Here is a 20,062-nt window from a genome sequence, read left to right as displayed (position 1 = left end):
AGACAAGCCTTGACTAGGGTGGAGGGGGAGACAAGCCTGACTAGGGTGGAGGGGGAGACAAGCCCTGACTAGGGTGGAGGGGGAGACAAGCCCTGACTAGGGTGGAGGGGGAGACAAGCCTGACTAGGGTGGAGGGGGAGACAAGCCCTGACTAGGGTGCAGGGGGAGACAAGCCTGACTAGGGTGGAGGGGGAGACAAGCCTTGACTAGGGTGGAGGGGGAGAAAGCCTTGACTAGGGTGGAGGGGGAGACAAGCCCTGACTAGGGTGGAGGGGGAGACAAGCCTTGACTAGGGTGGAGGGGGAGACAAGCCTTGACTAGGGTGGAGGGGGAGACAAGCCTTGACTAGGGTGGAGGGGGAGACAAGCCTGACTAGGGTGGAGGGGGAGACAAGCCTTGACTAGGGTGGAGGGGGAGACAAGCCCTGACTAGGGTGGAGGGGGAGACAAGCCTGACTAGGGTGGAGGGGAGACAAGCCTGACTAGGGTGGAGGGGGAGACAAGCCTTGACTAGGGTGGAGGGGGAGACAAGCCTTGACTAGGGTGGAGGGGGAGACAAGCCCTGACTAGGGTGGAGGGGGAGACAAGCCTTGACTAGGGTGGGGGGAGACAAGCCTTGACTAGGGTGGAGGGGAGACAAGCCTTGACTAGGTGGAGGGGTGAGGGGGAGACAAGCCTTGACTAGGGTGGAGGGGGAGACAAGCCTTGACTAGGGTGGAGGGGGAGACAAGCCTTGACTAGGGTGGAGGGGGAGACAAGCCTTGACTAGGGTGGAGGGGGAGACAAGCCTTGACTAGGGTGGAGGGGAGACAAGCCTGACTAGGGTGCAGGGGAGACAAGCCTTGACTAGGGTGGAGGGGGGACAAGCCTTGACTAGGGGTGGAGGGGGAGACAAGCCCTGACTAGGGTGGAGGGGGAGACAAGCCTTGACTAGGGTGGAGGGGAGACAAGCCTTGACTAGGGTGGAGGGGGAGACAAGCCTGACTAGGGTGGAGGGGGAGACAAGCCTTGACTAGGGTGAAGGGGAGACAAGCCTTGACTAGGGTGCAGGGGGGAGACAAGCCTTGACTAGGGTGGAGGGGGAGACAAGCCTGACTAGGGTGGAGGGGGAGACAAGCCTTGACTAGGGTGGAGGGGGAGACAAGCCTGACTAGGGTGGAGGGGGAGACAAGCCTTGACTAGGGTGGAGGGGGAGACAAGCCTTGACTAGGGTGGAGGGGGAGACAAGCCTTGACTAGGGTGGAGGGGGAGACAAGCCTTGACTAGGGTGGAGGGGAGACAAGCCTTGACTAGGGTGGAGGGGGAGACAAGCCTTGACTAGGGTGGAGGGGGAGACAAGCCATGACTAGGGTGGAGGGGGAGACAAGCCTTGACTAGGGTGGAGGGGGAGACAAGCCTTGACTAGGGTGCAGGGGAGACAAGCCTGACTAGGGTGCAGGGGAGACAAGCCTTGACTAGGGTGGAGGGGGAGACAAGCCTTGACTAGGGTGGAGGGGGAGACAAGCCTTGACTAGTGGAGGGAGACAAGCCTTGACTAGGGTGTGAGGGGAGACAAGCCTTGACTAGGGTGGAGGGGGAGACAAGCCTTGACTAGGGTGGAGGGGGAGACAAGCCTTGACTAGGGTGGAGGGGGAGACAAGCCTTGACTAGGGTGGAGGGGGAGACAAGCCTGACTAGGGTGGAGGGGGAGACAAGCCTTGACTAGGGTGGAGGGGGAGACAAGCCTTGACTAGGGTGCAGGGGGAGACAAGCCTTGACTAGGGTGGAGGGGGAGACAAGCCTTGACTAGGGTGGAGGGGGAGACAAGCCTTGACTAGGGTGGAGGGGGAGACAAGCCTTGACTAGGGTGGAGGGGGAGACAAGCCTTGACTAGGGTGGAGGGGGAGACAAGCCTTGACTAGGGTGCAGGGGGAGACAAGCCTTGACTAGGGTGGAGGGGGAGACAAGCCTTGACTAGGGTGGAGGGGGAGACAAGCCTTGACTAGGGTGGAGGGGGAGACAAGCCTTGACTAGGGTGGAGGGGGAGACAAGCCTTGACTAGGGTGGAGGGGGAGACAAGCCCTGACTAGGGTGGAGGGGGAGACAAGCCTTGACTAGGGTGGAGGGGGAGACAAGCCTTGACTAGGGTGGAGGGGGAGACAAGCCTTGACTAGGGTGGGAGGGGAGACAAGCCTTGACTAGGGTGGAGGGGGAGACAAGCCTTGACTAGGGAGTCACTGGAGGGGAGACAAGCCTTGACTAGGGTGGAGGGGGAGACAAGCCTTGACTAGGGTGGAGGGGGAGACAAGCCTTGACTAGGGTGGAGGGGGAGACAAGCCTTGACTAGGGTGGAGGGGGAGACAAGCCTTGACTAGGGTGGAGGGAAGGTGAGGGACAAGCCTTGACTAGGGTGGAGGGGAGACAAGCCTTGACTAGGGTGCAGGGGGAGACAAGCCTTGACTAGGGTGGAGGGGGAGACAAGCCTTGACTAGGGTGGAGGGGAGACAAGCCTTGACTAGGGTGGAGGGGGGAGACAAGCCTTGACTAGGGTGGAGGGGAGACAAGCTTTGACTAGGGTGGAGGGGAGACAAGCCTTGACTAGGGTGCAGGGGAGACAAGCCTTGACTAGGGTGGAGGGGGAGACAAGCCTTGACTAGGGTGGAGGGGGAGACAAGCCTTGACTAGGGTGGAGGGGGAGACAAGCCTTGACTAGGGTGGAGGGGGAGACAAGCCTTGACTAGGGTGCAGGGGAGACAAGCCTTGACTAGGGTGGAGGGGGAGACAAGCCTTGACTAGGGTGGAGGGGGACAGCGCCTAGTGGGGGGAGACAAGCCTTGACTAGGGTGGAGGGGGAGACAAGCCTTGACTAGGGTGGAGGGGGAGACAAGCCTTGACTAGGGTGGAGGGGAGACAAGCCTTGACTAGGGTGGAGGGGGGAGACAAGCCTTGACTAGGGTGCAGGGGGAGACAAGCCTTGACTAGGGTGGAGGGGGGAGACAAGCCTTGACTAGGGTGGAGGGGGAGACAAGCCTTGACTAGGGTGGAGGGGAGACAAGCCTTGACTAGGGTGGAGGGGGAGACAAGCCTTGACTAGGGTGGAGGGGGAGACAAGCCTTGACTAGGGTGGAGGGGGAGACAAGCCTGACTAGGGTGAGGGGAGACAAGCCTTGACTAGGGTGGAGGGGGGAGACAAGCCTTGACTAGGGTGGAGGGGGAGACAAGCCTTGACTAGGGTGGAGGGGGAGACAAGCCTTGACTAGGGTGGAGGGGGAGACAAGCCTTGACTAGGGTGCAGGGGAGACAAGCCTTGACTAGGGTGGAGGGGGGAGACAAGCCTTGACTAGGGTGGAGGGGAGACAAGCCCTGACTAGGGTGGAGGGGAGACAAGCCTTGACTAGGGTGGAGGGGGAGACAAGCCCTGACTAGGGTGGAGGGGAGACAAGCCTTGACTAGGGTGGAGGGGGGAGACAAGCCTTGACTAGGGTGGAGGGGGAGACAAGCCTTGACTAGGGTGGAGGGGGAGACAAGCCTTGACTAGGGTGGAGGGGAGACAAGCCCTGACTAGGGTGGAGGGGAGACAAGCCTTGACTAGGGTGGAGGGGAGACAAGCCTTGACTAGGGTGGAGGGGGGAGACAAGCCCTGACTAGGGTGCAGGGGAGACAAGCCTTGACTAGGGTGCAGGGGAGACAAGCCTGACTAGGGTGGAGGGGGAGACAAGCCTTGACTAGGGTGGAGGGGGAGACAAGCCTTGACTAGGGTGGCAGGGGAGACAAGCCTTGACTAGGGTGGAGGGGAGACAAGCCCTGACTAGGGTGCAGGGGAGACAAGCCTTGACTAGGGTGGAGGGGAGACAAGCCTTGACTAGGGTGCAGGGGAGACAAGCCTTGACTAGGGTGGAGGGGGAGACAAGCCTTGACTAGGGTGGAGGGGGGAGACAAGCCTTGACTAGGGTGGAGGGGGAGACAAGCCTTGACTAGGGTGCAGGGGGAGACAAGCCTTGACTAGGGTGGAGGGGAGACAAGCCTTGACTAGGGTGGAGGGGGAGACAAGCCTTGACTAGGGTGCAGGGGAGACAAGCCCTGACTAGGGTGGAGGGGGAGACAAGCCTTGACTAGGGTGGAGGGGAGACAAGCCTTGACTAGGGTGGAGGGGGGAGACAAGCCTTGACTAGGGTGGAGGGGGAGACAAGCCCTGACTAGGGTGGAGGGGGAGACAAGCCTTGACTAGGGTGGAGGGGAGACAAGCCTTGACTAGGGTGGAGGGGAGACAAGCCTTGACTAGGGTGGAGGGGGAGACAAGCCTTGACTAGGGTGCAGGGGAGACAAGCCTTGACTAGGGTGGAGGGGAGACAAGCCCTGACTAGGGTGGAGGGGAGACAAGCCTTGACTAGGGTGGAGGGGAGACAAGCCTTGACTAGGGTGGAGGGGGAGACAAGCCTTGACTAGGGTGGAGGGGGAGACAAGCCCTGACTAGGGTGGAGGGGAGACAAGCCTTGACTAGGGTGGAGGGGGAGACAAGCCTTGACTAGGGTGGAGGGGAGACAAGCCTTTGACTAGGGTGGACAAGCCGGGGGGAGACAAGCCTTGACTAGGGTGCAGGGGAGACAAGCCTTGACTAGGGTGGAGGGGGAGACAAGCCTTGACTAGGGTGCAGGGGAGACAAGCCTTGACTAGGGTGCAGGGGAGACAAGCCTTGACTAGGGTGGAGGGGGAGACAAGCCTTGACTAGGGTGGAGGGGAGACAAGCCTGACTAGGGTGGAGGGGGAGACAAGCCTTGACTAGGGTGGAGGGGGAGACAAGCCTTGACTAGGGTGGAGGGGGAGACAAGCCTTGACTAGGGTGGAGGGGGAGACAAGCCTTGACTAGGGTGGAGGGGGGAGACAAGCCTTGACTAGGGTGGAGGGGGGAGACAAGCCTTGACTAGGGTGGAGGGGGGAGACAAGCCCTGACTAGGGTGGAGGGGGGAGACAAGCCCTGACTAGGGTGGAGGGGGAGACAAGCCTTGACTAGGGTGGAGGGGGAGACAAGCCCTGACTAGGGTGGAGGGGGAGACAAGCCCTGACTAGGGTGGAGGGGGGAGACAAGCCTTGACTAGGGTGGAGGGGGAGACAAGCCCTGACTAGGGTGGAGGGGAGACAAGCCTTGACTAGGGATGCAGGGGAGACAAGCCTTGACTAGGGTGGAGGGGAGACAAGCCCTGACTAGGGTGGAGGGGAGACAAGCCTTGACTAGGGTGGAGGGGGGAGACAAGCCCTGACTAGGGTGGAGGGGGGAGACAAGCCCTGACTAGGGTGGAGGGGAGACAAGCCTTGACTAGGGTGCAGGGGAGACAAGCCTTGACTAGGGTGGAGGGGAGACAAGCCTTGACTAGGGTGCAGGGGAGACAAGCCCTGACTAGGGTGGAGGGGGAGACAAGGCTTGACTAGGGTGGAGGGGGGAGACAAGGCTTGACTAGGGTGGAGGGGGGAGACAAGCCTTGACTAGGGTGGAGGGGGGAGACAAGCCTTGACTAGGGTGGAGGGGAGACAAGGCTTGACTAGGGTGGAGGGGGAGACAAGGCTTGACTAGGGTGGAGGGGGGAGACAAGCCTTGACTAGGGTGGAGGGGGGAGACAAGCCTTGACTAGGGTGGAGGGGGGAGACAAGCTTTGACTAGGTTGGAGGGGAGACAAGCCTTGACTAGGGTGCAGGGGAGACAAGCCTTGACTAGGGTGGAGGGGGGAGACAAGCCCTGACTAGGGTGCAGGGGAGACAAGCCTTGACTAGGGTGCAGGGGGAGACAAGCATTGACTAGGGTGGAGGGGAGACAAGCCCTGACTAGGGTGCAGGGGGAGACAAGCCTTGACTAGGGTGCAGGGGAGACAAGCCCTGACTAGGGTGCAGGGGGAGACAAGCCTTGACTAGGGTGGAGGGGGGACAAGCCCTGACTAGGGTGGAGGGGGGAGACAAGCCTTGACTAGGGTGGAGGGGGGAGACAAGCCCTGACTAGGGTGCAGGGGAGACAAGCCCTGACTAGGGTGGAGGGGGAGACAAGCCTTGACTAGGGTGGAGGGGGGAGACAAGCCTTGACTAGGGTGCAGGGGGGAGACAAGCCTTGACTAGGGTGGAGGGGAGACAAGCCTTGACTAGGGTGCAGGGGAGACAAGCCTTGACTAGGGTGGAGGGGGAGACAAGCCTTGACTAGGGTGGAGGGGAGACAAGCCTTGACTAGGGTGGAGGGGAGACAAGCCTTGACTAGGGTGGAGGGGAGACAAGCCTTGACTAGGGTGCAGGGGAGACAAGCCTTGACTAGGGTGGAGGGGAGACAAGCCTTGACTAGGGTGGAGGGGAGACAAGCCTTGACTAGGGTGCAGGGGAGACAAGCCTTGACTAGGGTGGAGGGGGAGACAAGCCTTGACTAGGGTGGAGGGGAGACAAGCCTTGACTAGGGTGGAGGGGGAGACAAGCTTTGACTAGGGTGCAGGGGAGACAAGCTTTGACTAGGGTGGAGGGGGAGACAAGCCTTGACTAGGGTGGAGGGGAGACAAGCCTTGACTAGGGTGGAGGGGAGACAAGCTTTGACTAGGGTGGAGGGGAGACAAGCCTTGACTAGGGTGGAGGGGGAGACAAGCCTTGACTAGGGTGCAGGGGAGACAAGCCTTGACTAGGGTGCAGGGGGAGACAAGCCTTGACTAGGGTGGAGGGGAGACAAGCCTTGACTAGGGTGGAGGGGGAGACAAGCCTTGACTAGGGTGCAGGGGAGACAAGCCCTGACTAGGGTGCAGGGGAGACAAGCCCTGACTAGGGTGGAGGGGGAGACAAGCCTTGACTAGGGTGGAGGGGGAGACAAGCCTTGACTAGGGTGCAGGGGAGACAAGCCTTGACTAGGGTGGAGGGGGAGACAAGCCCTGACTAGGGTGCAGGGGAGACAAGCCTTGACTAGGGTGGAGGGGGAGACAAGCCTTGACTAGGGTGCAGGGGAGACAAGCCTTGACTAGGGTGGAGGGGAGACAAGCCTTGACTAGGGTGGAGGGGGGAGACAAGCCTTGACTAGGGTGGAGGGGGAGACAAGCCTTGACTAGGGTGGAGGGGGGAGACAAGCCTTGACTAGGGTGGAGGGGGAGACAAGCCTTGACTAGGGTGGAGGGGAGACAAGCCTTGACTAGGGTGGAGGGGGGAGACAAGCCTTGACTAGGGTGCAGGGGAGACAAGCCTTGACTAGGGTGGAGGGGGGAGACAAGCCTTGACTAGGGTGGAGGGGGGAGACAAGCCTTGACTAGGGTGCAGGGGGGAGACAAGCCTTGACTAGGGTGCAGGGGGAGACAAGCCTTGACTAGGGTGCAGGGGGAGACAAGCCTTGACTAGGGTGGAGGGGGGAGACAAGCCTTGACTAGGGTGCAGGGGGAGACAAGCCTTGACTAGGGTGCAGGGGGAGACAAGCCTTGACTAGGGTGCAGGGGGAGACAAGCCTTGACTAGGGTGGAGGGGGGAGACAAGCCTTGACTAGGGTGCAGGGGGAGACAAGCCTTGACTAGGGTGGAGGGGAGACAAGCCTTGACTAGGGTGCAGGGGGAGACAAGCCTTGACTAGGGTGCAGGGGAGACAAGCCCTGACTAGGGTGCAGGGGAGACAAGCCCTGACTAGGGTGGAGGGGAGACAAGCCTTGACTAGGGTGGAGGGGAGACAAGCATTGACTAGGGTGCAGGGGAGACAAGCCTTGACTAGGGTGCAGGGGAGACAAGCCCTGACTAGGGTGCAGGGGAGACAAGCCTTGACTAGGGTGGAGGGGGGAGACAGGCCTTGACTAGGGTGGAGGGGGAGACAAGCTTTGACTAGGGTGGAGGGGGAGACAAGCCTTGACTAGGGTGGAGGGGAGACAAGCCCTGACTAGGGTGGAGGGGGGAGACAAGCCTTGACTAGGGTGGAGGGGGAGACAAGCCTTGACTAGGGTGGAGGGGAGACAAGCCCTGACTAGGGTGCAGGGGAGACAAGCCTTGACTAGGGTGGAGGGGGGAGACAAGCCTTGACTAGGGTGCAGGGGAGACAAGCCCTGACTAGGGTGGATGGGGTCCAGGATGCAGGTTGAGGTCTTCATGCCAGAATAGAGACAGAGAAAACAGAACAAAAAATAATACATGACAAAATAAAATAAAACCGACAGAATTAGAGGTCAAAAGCAAGATTGAAAAGGTGGGTTTTGAGAGCTGATTTAAAAGATGTCAGGGTGTTTGCATCACGGATATGGCTGGCTCCAGAGGGAGGGGGCAGCAGCAGCAAAGGCCCAGTCTGGGAGGAATTATAAGACATATTGTTTCTGATAAGACTGTTTATAATGTCCCTCGCTTGTTTGAGACTGTATGTGTATATAAATAATGTGTGTGTGCGGTCAGGTGGCGTAGCGGAGATTGTGCTCGTCACCAATGCAAGAGGCTGCGGTCTCGACTCCCGGAGAGTCAGCATTGCCTTGGCTCGGGCTGATCGCTATACTAATTTGTTTGGCTGAGTTAGGGGGAGGGGAGCCGTGGGTGGGTCCTGGGCGTTGTGGACAGCGACCCCTACAGTTCGGTCGGGGCGCCTGCTCAGCGAAGGTAGGATCTGGTGAGAGGTAGTGCGGCCTCCCACACGTTACACTCTCCCAGTGAGAATCTGCGTGGCCAGGCTGGCTGCCGGCTGGCTGCACATGCGTCGGAGGAAAGCATGTGACAGTCTCCGGCCTCTCGGACCAACAGTAGGGGAAAGTTTAGTTTAGTTTAGTCGGATCCCCATTAGCCATTGCCACAGGCATAGGCTACTATTACTGGGGTGCGCAACAACGAGGAAGCGGGTTGGGAATTGGCATAACGACTAACAGTGGGATGGGAGAAAAATCGGAAAAAGAAGGAGGGGGAAAAAGATAATAAAAAAAAGAAATTAAAATAAAAAAAACATAGAAAAAATAAAATTAAATTTGTGTGTGTGTGTGTGTATCGTGTGCGTGTGTGTGTGTGTGTGTGTGTGTGTGTGTGTGTGTGTGTGTGCACAGTGCACCCACCCCGATGATGGTGTTGAGTTCAGACATGGTGACCTGCTTTGCCCTTTCTACTGCCTGGACCACCTGCTGTTGATGCTGAGAGAGAGAGAGAGAGAGAGAGAGAGAGAGAGAGAGAGAGAGAGAGAGAGAGAGAGAGAGAGAGAGAGAGAGAGAGAGAGAGAGAGAGAGAGCGGTGATTGATTGATTGAACATTTTATTTAACAGATTGCAGAATGGGTACAATACAGTACGGCTCGTGGGCGGCTGATTGGCGCAGTGGGCAAGGCGCTCGCCTCTAACGCAGGAGATGCTGGTATTGAGCCCAGCTCTCGGCGTTGCTACCGGCTGGCCGGTCGTTCATACTAACACAATTGTCAAGTGTTAGAGGGTGGGAAAGCCGGTGGGTGGGGATTGGACGTTGTGGACAGCGACTCCTACAGGTCGGTTTGGTGACGCCGGTGCGGCTGAAACAGGAAGTAGCGGGGGCAGTGTGAGCCTCCCACGCGTTACTCCTCGCCACTGAGAGTTCGAGCTGCTGCGGTGAAAAGATGCGACAGGCTGCCTCCTGGTGTACCGGAGGGGACACGTGATGCAAGGCTTCTGTCCTCACTACAGCCGACCAGTGGGAAGCATAGTCTAGCAACGTTCAAGACAGGGGAGGGAAGAATTGGATAATACAAAATTGGGATGGGAGAAAAATAGAAAATGGGAAGAAAAAGTGGATAAAAAAGAAATACAGTGCGGCTCAATACACACAGCGAAAGGCCCAGGCGGTCAGGGTGGGGGGTCAGACCTCCAACACCAGCACCCTGAGCATCGGGTCCCCCCAGGGCTGTGTTCTGAGCCCCCTGCTGTACTCACTATACACACACGACTGTGTGGCCAAGTTCAGCTCCAACTCCATAGTGAAGTTTGCGGACGACACAGTGGTGGTGGGGCTGATCTCGGACAACGGCGAGAAGGCCTACCGGGAGGAGGTTGAGGTACTGGAACGCTGGTGCCAGGACAACAGCCTGCTCCTGAATATTGGTAAAACCAAGGAGCTGATCGTGGATTATAGGAGAGGACAGCAGGAGACACACACACCACTGAGGATAAACGGGGCTACCGTGGACAGGGTGAGCAGCTTTAAGTACCTGGGGGTCCACATCTCAGAGGATCTGACATGGTCAACACACATAGACTCAGTCGTAAAAAAGGCGACACACATTTACTCCTAAAAGGAACATTTGGTATACTATCTTCCCGAGCCCCAAGATGGCGATTTAACTCGATGCTGCTTAATAACAAGGAATTCATTACACAACTCAAAGAAGCTCTTACAGTATTCCTACGGAGGAATGCAAACTCGGTGCAGGACCCCAGAATATTATGGATGTCGGTAAAGGGAATGATCAAGGATTTCACTGATAGCTTTTCCTCCAAAATGCGCAAGAATCGATGCTCAAAACTGGCTGAACTGGAAACGCTTTACTCAACGTTATTTAATTCTTTACAATACAACAACTCGATTCGACTGGAAAATCAAGTTAATGTACTAAAAAAAGAGATTAATGCCATATACAGACAACAATCGGAAATACAAATACGTAGCACAAGACAACAGCAGTACTCTCAAGGTTCTAAACCAAGTCACCTATTAGCTATGCGATTAAGAGTTAATGCAAAATTTGCAGATATAACTACCATTAGAGCACAACAAGTACTTGTTACAGACCCTGAAAAAATAAACGCGACATTCAAAGAATTCTACTCCAACTTCAGTTAAATCAGAAACGACCTTCGATCAAAACAAAATGGACACATATCTTAATCAAATTAATCTCCCTAAACTTTCAGAGGATGACGCTAAACAGTTAGAAACACCGATCACACTAGAGGAACTCAAGAAGGCCATATCCAAAATGCAAAGTGGTAAGGCTCCTGGAAGAGACGGTATCCCACCAGAAATGTACCTCTCTTGTTGGGACATAATTGGACCCTTATTACTAAATATGATTTTATACTCAGTCAAGGAGGGGAACTTCCATAAGAACGACAATATTGCACTCATAACAGTCCTGCTTAAAAAAGACAAAGACCCCACCGTGTGCGGTAGTTATAGACCCTTAAGCCTCGTTGGAACCGATATCAAACTGTACTCTAAGGTATTAGCCATCAGATTACAAAAGCATATGACGTCTTTAGTTCATCCGGACCAAACTGTCTTCATAAGAGGCCGCTTGATCACTGATAACATAAGACGAATACTGCACGTACTAGATGCTGACAAGGACGACACCATACCTAAGGCGATGCTGTCCCTGGATGCAATGAAAGCTTTTGACAGGCTGGAATGGTCGTATCTATGGGCAGTATTAGAAAGGATGGGGTTAGGTAAAGGTTTCATTGATATGATTAAAGTAGTATACAAAGACCCATCGGCCATGATTACAACAGGTATAATCACCTCCGGAATCTTTCCGGTATCACGCTCAGCTAGACAGGGTTGCCCTCTTAGTCCCGGACTATTCGATCTATCATTAGAGCCTTTAGCACAATATATAAGACAATCCCAATCCATAGAACCAATCGTAATCAAGGGAACACAACATAAAATTAGTTTATATGCGGACGACGTAATACTGTTCATGCAAAACCCAACACCACATTGCCTCATCTGCTCGAGTTGATTGAGGACTTTGGAGATTTATCGGGATTTAAGATAAATTGGCCGAAGTCGGCTTTCCTTCCACTTAACGCCCCTGCAAAAAAAAATATAACCCTCCCAGAAGAGATACCTATGGTAAAACACTTTAGATGTTTGGGAGTGGAAATATTCCCCACCATAAGACAAACGGTGAAGCACAATTACATAAAAATCCAAAACAAAATCAAAGACGACCTTGATAGGTGGTCAAAACTTAAAAACTCAGTACAGGCACGGATATCAATAGTTAAGATGGACGTACTACCTAGAATCAACTTCTTCAGCTCAATGCTACCGTTACCCCCTCCAGAGGGTTACTGGAAAAAATTACACTCCTCCACATACAAATTTATTTGGAATAACAAACCACCACGTATAAAAGATCCACCGCACAGAGAAACAAAGCAGACGGTGGTATGGCATTTCCAGATTTTTTCCACTATTTTAAGGCGTACACTTTAAGACCATTGACAACATGGTTTGACCCCCAAGCATTAGTATCCTGGAGAAAATTAGAAGAAAATATAGTAGCCCCACATAGACTGAAGGACATAGCATACACTAAATTATCAATTAAGCAATGTGAACGGAAATTTGGCCCCATAATTACTCATGCGATCCGGATATGGCGTGAAACACAAAAAAAATATTCTAACCCACATAAATGGCATAATCATACTCCCTTATTCAATAACAATGCACTCTTGATTGGAAAACGACCTATAAGATTCCCTATATGGGAAAAGCAAGGCATACACTCATTAGGAGATGTTTTTAACAAACAGGGTTTTTGTAGTTATGAAGAAATACGCAAAAAATGTAATCTCACCGAGTCCACACATTTTTTTTTACACACAGTTATTGTTATGTTTGAAGTCTCACGGTGTTCCATTAAAGATACCAATTGAACACCACAGATACCACAAATTATTCTATGAAAGAGAGACATCGAGAGGTTTTGTTTCAGATTTGTATCATCAATTACTAACATCCTCGTATGAAACCCTCCACCTAGACTCCGTCTGGAGGAGGGATATACCAGACCTGGAACGTGATTTTGATTGGCAAGAAGCCTGGGCAAATGTTCGATTTACATCAAGGAACCCGGACCATCAACAAATAAATCTTAACTATATTCACAGGACATACTTGACTCCTATAAGACTGGAAAAAATGGGTCTTAAACAAGACTCCAAATGCTCCTTATGTACAAATGGGGACGAGGGGACATTTATGCACATGTACTGGGACTGCCCACCAGTTAAGATATTCTGGAAAGAGGTGACCCAGCAATTATCAAATCTCTTAACTCTGAATATACCTGTACACCCCTCTGTATTACTGCTGAATGATGTTTTTGAGTGTGCAGTACATCCACAGCTAAAGAGATTGGTTTTATCGGGTATCACAGTGGCTAAAAAGCTGATAGCATCACAATGGTTCCAACCGGAAAAAATTTGCCGAAAGGTCTGGATGATTACATATCTCGATGTGATTTATCAAGAAATATCTACAGCAAGAATTTTGGGTCTCAATGAATCCAAAATGACAATGTGGTTAGAAGTGGTGGAGAAAATAAAAGCTAGCATATAATGGTAGTGTCTGGTTAGGAGCGAGGGATAATGGATGGAATATCCAATGGGGGGTCCGGGAGGGGGGGGTACGAGCTAGAGCATATGTGTGTAGGGTATTAGATAGCAGGTATTGGGGGTATATCCTGTATAAGACATTTAACTATATGGTGATTTCATTGGATGTGCACTGTTAATAATGCTTGTATATCTTATCGTGTGTTGTCATGTTTGTTTATATGTTTGTTTAAAAAATTATAAAAAAAGAAAATACAAAAAAGAAAAAAGGCGAAGCAGCGCCTCTACCACCTGAGACAGTTAAGGAAGTTCAGAATATCTGGGAAGATACTCCAGTCCTTCTACTCCGGAGCTGTAGAGAGCATCTTGACCGGAAACATCACTGCCTGGTATGGAAACAGCACGGCACAGGACAAGAAGGCCCTACAGAGAGTGGTGCACTCAGCCGAGCGTACCACGGGTATTGCACTACCACCCCTGCAGCCTGCAGGTTCTATACAACAAGAGGTGCAAATCCAGAGCCTGCAGAATAATGAAAGACCCACACCACCCCAACAACAGCCTGTTCTGCCTGCTGAGGTCAGGCAGACGCCTGCGAACCCCAGCTACTAGGACAGAGAGGCTTCGGCTCAGCTTCTTCCCCCAGGCCATCAGAGCCTTGAACACTGAACTCTCCACACACAAGCACACATGAGCACACACACGATACACACACTGTACACGCTCACACACTAGCAGCCACTTTAACATGAGCAAGCACACACTCATGCTGCACACACCCACACTTATGGCCACTAAGGAAAGGTCACTTTAAAAATAGTATAGTATGCGGTTAGGTGGCGTAGCGGAGATTGCGTTCATCACCAACCCCGGAGCTGTGAGCTGGATTCGCCTGTTCGAATCCAGCTCACAGCTCCGGGGTTGTCACCAGCTTGGCTGGCCGTTCACACTAATACAATTGGCTGTATTAGAGGGTGGGAGAAGCTGGAGGGGTGGGTCCGGGTCGTTGTAAACAGCGACTCCTACAGTTCGGTCGGGGCGCCTGCTAAGCGCGGATAGGACCTGAGGGGGATAGTGTGATCCTCCCACACGCTACGCCCCCTCAATGAGAATCCACGCTGCCAGGTGAAAAGAAGCGGTGATTGGCTGGACGTGTGTCGGAGGAAGCACGTGGTAGCCTCCACTCTCCCAGATGATCTGACTGTGGGGGGTAAGTGCGCAGCAACCAGGAAGGGATTGGGAATTGGCATACGACTAACATTGGGATGGGAGAAAAATCGGAGGAAAATGGAGGTGGAAAAAGATTTAAAAAAAAATAAAAAAATAAATAGTATAGTATAACCTGAGACTGTATAAAATAGCAATGTACAGAAAGACACAGTGCCTCATCCGTAGCTAACAGTGTATGCACTACCACAGGACCTAGCATGTCCTCCATGCTCTGTAAATAACTTATGTACAAATACCGATATGCCATACTATGTTACTGTTTATTGCACAATGTTGTTTTATTGGATTCTATTATATGTTGTTACTACTGTATTGCACATCGTTGCGGGCAAGACCACCCGCATTTCATTGTATACTTGTATGCCGTGACAAATAAAACTCTTGACTTGACTTGACTTGATGCAGACCAGAGAAAGACTTTCGTCTTGTTTACATCAGGGTCCCCCATTTTCAATTCATAATGAATTGTAAGTAAGGGTGCAATTAGCACCGTGCAATCCATTCTTTGTGGATCCCGCCGACAGTGTTGATAATGTACCTTTAATTTAATATCTGACACTGTGCAAACACACCACAGACAAAGTGCTACATCAAATCAATGCAGAAAAGGACCTTTCTTCTGCCCCCCCCCCCCCCCCCCCCCCCCCCCCACCCACCGCACCCCCCTCCCCCTGCCCCCCTCAGCGGGCCCCCAGGGGTGTGTGGCAGCGCCACAGTCTAATTCCATTATTTCTAATCCGGCCTAATCCCTCTTAATCATGGCTAATCTGGAGGAGAGCTTTGGAGCCCACGCTTACTCTGTCCCGTCACTCATAACCTCCTACACACACACACACACACACACACACACACACACACACACACACACACACACACACACACACACACACACACACACACACACACACACACACACACACACACACACACACACACACACACACACACACACACACACACACACACACACACACACACACACACTCATCTCCAAGGGACGGATTTACCAGCTACACACACAACCCTCACACACATGTGCACGCCCACACACACGCACACACAAACATCCATGCTCTGAAACAGTAGTCAAGCATTATGTGCACACATTCTCACACACACACACACACACACACACACACACACACACACACACACACACACACACCACACACACACACACACACACACACACACACACACACACACACACACACACACACACACACACACACACACACACACACACACACACACACACACACACACACACACGCACACACAAATACCTCACAAGAAATTCTCATACACACTCAGTCTTAGGCTGCATATGCTACCGGGAGCATTTAATGAGTGCACAGCCTATCTGCCTATGCTGAGCTGGGAGGATTATCCCAGGATAAACTGTGTATGTGTGTGTGTGAGTGTGAGTGTGAGTGTGAGTGTGAGTGTGAGTGTGAGTGTGAGTGTGAGTGTGAGTGTGAGTGTGAGTGTGTGTGTGTGTGTGTGTGTGTGTAGGTGTGTGTGTGTGTGTGTGTGTGTGTGTGTGTGTGTGTGTGTGTGTGTGTGTGTGTGTGTGTGTGTGTGTGTGTGTGTGTGTGTGTGTGTGTGTGTGTGTGTGTGTGTGTGTGTGTGTGTGTGTCAGAGCATGGATGTTTGTGTGTGTGTGTGTGTGTGTGTGGGCGTGCACATACAGTGTGTGTGAGGGTTGTGTGTGTAGCTGGTAAATCCGTCCTCCGGAGATGTGTGTGTGTGTGTGTGTGTGTGTGTGTGTGTGTGTGTGTGTGTGTGTGTGTGTGTGTGTGTGTGTGTGTGTGTGTGTGTGTGTGTGTGTGTGTGTGTGTGTGTGTGTGTGTGTGTGTGTGTGTGTGTGTGTGTGTGTGTGTGTGGTGTGTGTGTGTGTGTGCATGCATGTGTGTGTGTTTTGCCTCATAATCCTCCCAGACTGGAGGAAACAGGGATCTTGAGTCCACACTTCTACGAGGCTACGCCGACGACCCTTCCCTCTCCGTCTCCCTCACCAAAGGAAAAGTAAATGTGGAGCTTACCTCTTGCGAGAGGAAGGGGATGACCTGGGCACAGATGGCGTTCAGGCGTTTGACCATCTCCGCCTGCAAAGAGGTGATGCACAGAGGGGTGTCGTCAGCGTAACATAACTCATTTCATTATTCTGAATACGTGACACCTAACCTAACCTAACATAACCTAACATAACCCTAACTTAAGTAACTTTAACCTAACCTAACCCTAACCTAACCCTACACTAACCCTAACATTATGGCTGACCCTAACCCTACACTAACCCTAACATTAGGCCTACCCCTAACTTAACCCTAACCCTAACCCTAACCTAACCCTAGCCTCTGACCAGAAAGCACTGCAGATGGTGGTGAAAACCGCCCAACGCATCACCGGTACATCACTCTCTACTATTGAGTCTATCCACCACAAACGGTGTCTGAGGAAGGCAGGCAGTATTGTCAAGGACACCTCTCACCCCAATCATGGACTGTTTGCCCTCCTCCCCTCCGGGAGGCGTGTAGTATTTTACCAACAAACTTGCAGTTCCGCGTTCGGGTTCTGCGATCTGATTGGCCACTGACGTACGCTCTCTCTCTACACCCAAACAGTGCGTTACGCTAGTTCTGCCTCTAACCTCTAACAGCCTGCACCATGCTAGAATTATCCAATTCATATCAATCGAAATAACGTATTGTTTTCATCTCTGTATATTAACGTGATTCCATCAACACTAGGGTTGGGCACCGAAAACCGGTTCTAATAGGAACCGGTTCCTAACTTCCGGTTCTGGAACCGGAAGTAATATATTTGAATTTCGATTCTAATTTTTTTTTTTTCTTTTTTTTTATTTTTTTTTTTTCTTTTTTTTTTTTTTTTTTTTTTTTTTTTACTTTAATACCCTAGTTACAGTACAGCAACCAAATTAAACTGTATCAAGTCAACTGAAATGTGAATAGTATGATTTTCTTTTTGAAATAATAAAAAAAAAAAAATCTCCTTCGAATAAGCTGTAACCTGTTTTGACCTGCACCTCAAAGAATCGGAATCGAGAACGTTTAGAACAGGAATCGATATGGAGAATCGGAATCGGAACCGGAATCGTTCAAATCCAAACGATGCCCAACCCTAATCAACACTACATAAAACTTCAAAACACGACAAGACAGTTTGCATCACTTCCCACGGTTCTCGGCACTTATTCTACCGGTAGTGCGGTAGTTGTTGCCACGGTATTGGGTCTTTGGGTGAATACTTCATTGGCGGGAAGAAGAACACTGATAGCGGTGTGTTAGAGGCAGAACTAGCGGAACGCGCTGTTTGGCGTCGAGAGAGCGTACGTCAGTGGCCAATCAGATCGCAGAACCCGAATGCGGAACTGCAAGTTTGTTGGTAAAAGACTACACGCCTCCGGGAGACGGTACAGGAACATCCGCTGCTGACAGATTGACAATATGACTCATGACGACTCATTACCAGATGTAATCACTTCTTTCTTCTTTTAGTTTGTATGTGTTAAAGGGGAACTCCAACATTTTGGGAAATTAGCTTATTTAACATCTTCACTGGAGTTAGACAAGAAGATACATACCTTTTTTGTCTCTGTGCGTGCATTTTAGCTTTGGGAATAGACGCTCCGTTAGCATAGCTTAGCTTCATCACTGGAAGTGAGGCAGGACAGTAGCCTTACAGTGCCTTACAGTGTATTGCAAGGTCTGACATTGACCAAACTTGATATGCATGACCTTGGTGGGCTCTAGGTCAACTCCTGAAAAGGGGGTCAATGTCAGACTTTGCAATCAAAAGTTAGGGGGCTAATAACCCTTGCCATATTTTCAGTGCGCCCCCTAACTTTTGATTGCAAGGTCTGACATTGACCCCCTTTTCAGGAGTTGACCTAGAGCCCACCAAGGTCATGCATATCAAATTTGGTCAATGTCAGACCTTGCAATACACTGTAAGGCACTGTAAGGCTACTGTCCTGCCTCACTTCCAGTGATGAAGCTAAGCTATGCTAACGGAGCGTCTATTCCCAAAGCTAAAATGCACGCACAGAGACAAAAAAGGTATGTATCTTCTTGTCTAACTCCAGGGAAGGTGTTAAATAAGCTAATTTCCCAAAATGTTGGAGTTCCCCTTTAAGAGCCGCTGGTAACGTATGTCACACCATATTCAATCAAATGCATATCCCGAGACCAGTGAAGTGTAATTAGTTACTTATTACTAAAATGACTTTACTAATTACTTTGTATCAAACTAATTAGTTACGGTACTAGTTACGTTACTTGTTACTTTCTATTACACCCCCACCCCACCCCTCTCCGAAAAAGTAACGTACAACCTGGTGTCAAAGTAGCTCATGGCTGGATGTATGAGGCTTTTACTTCTCATCCAGATACACTCTCTCTCTCTCTCTCTCTCTCTCTCTCTCTCTCTCTCTCTCTCTCTCTCTCTCTCTCTCTCTCTCTCTCTCTCTCTCTCTCTCTCTCTCTCTCTCTCTCTCTCTCTCTCCCCCACTAATTTGCGATTGAGTAACTGTCCTCTCGTAGCTCAATTCCCTGTTCTACCCAAGTCAGTTTCTCTTTAATGAGTGTTTGGTACATTTCACTCCCAGGCCATAGAGCTGCTCCTAAATAAATAAAGGAGAGGACGGCTGAGAATCAATGGGCCTATTAACCTTAGAAGATGCTAAACAAGCAGGATTGGCAGCTTGGAGGCAGAGACCTTAATGGAGTCCCCATAGCCTCTTCTCATTCCCTCGATCTTATCTCTCCTCCCTCCCTCCCTCCTCCCACTCCTCCCTCCATCTTCTCTCTCCTCCCTCCCTCCATCTTCTCTCTCCTCCCCCCCTCCTCCCCCTCCCGCGTCTATACTTTCCGTAGCCGCATTTCTGCAGGACGCTCTCTGATTGGCCACTGACTGACGCTCTCTGATTGGCCACTGACATGTTTGCCCAATCGCGTGACGAGCTGTGTCTTTGCCCATTTCCACGTCGAACAGCCTGCAAACTACCTGGCGTTCTATCGCCATGCTCTAAGACAAACTCTAACCTTAACCAACTTCGAAAGAGTGCCTAAGCTTAACCGTCGAAAGAACTTGCCGTCACGCTCTAAGACAAACTCTAACCTTAACCTACTTCGAAAGAGTGTCTAAGCCTAACCAGTGTAGAAACTGGCATCGGCCAATCAGAGAGCGTCCTGCAGAAATGCGGCTACGGAAAGTATAGACGCCCCCCTCCCGCCCTCATCCCTCCCTCCATCTTCTCTCTCCTCCCTCCCTCCATCTTCTCTCTCCTCCCTCTCCTCCCTCCCTCCCTCCCTCAATCTTCCCTCTCATACCTCCCTCATCCCTCTCCTCCCTCCCTCCATCTTCTCTCTCCTCCCTCCCACCTCCCTCTCCTCCCTCCATCTTCTCTCTCCTCCCTCTCCCCCCTTTCTCCTCCATCCTCTCTACTCTCTCTCTCCTCCATCCTCTCTCATCCCTCTCTCCTCTAATGGATACAGTATTAACAACTTATTAATTCATAGAGCATACAGCTAATGATACAGTATTAACAACTTGTTAATTCATA

General features: G+C 51.9%; 1 protein-coding gene across 1 annotated transcript in view; it reads right to left on the bottom strand.

Moving 5' to 3' along the window:
• Positions 1-20,062, bottom strand: part of LOC311235712 (transducin-like enhancer protein 4) — a gene marked incomplete at both ends in the record, with an annotated part of 199,679 nt that overhangs the window by 134,252 nt on the left and 45,365 nt on the right. Inside the window, 2 exons of the mRNA XM_084323178.1 lie at positions 8,989-9,063; positions 16,521-16,583. Coding sequence (XP_084179304.1) covers positions 8,989-9,063; positions 16,521-16,583 — 138 coding nt within the window. The remainder of the gene's footprint in view (positions 1-8,988; positions 9,064-16,520; positions 16,584-20,062) is intronic.

Source organism: Notolepis coatsorum (genome assembly GCF_963971535.1).
Source record: "Notolepis coatsorum genome assembly, chromosome: 10".
NCBI classification, from domain to species: Eukaryota; Metazoa; Chordata; class Actinopteri; order Aulopiformes; family Paralepididae; genus Notolepis; species Notolepis coatsorum.
The sequence above is the reverse complement of the archived record's forward strand: the minus strand, read 5'-3'. Positions and strand labels throughout refer to the sequence as shown.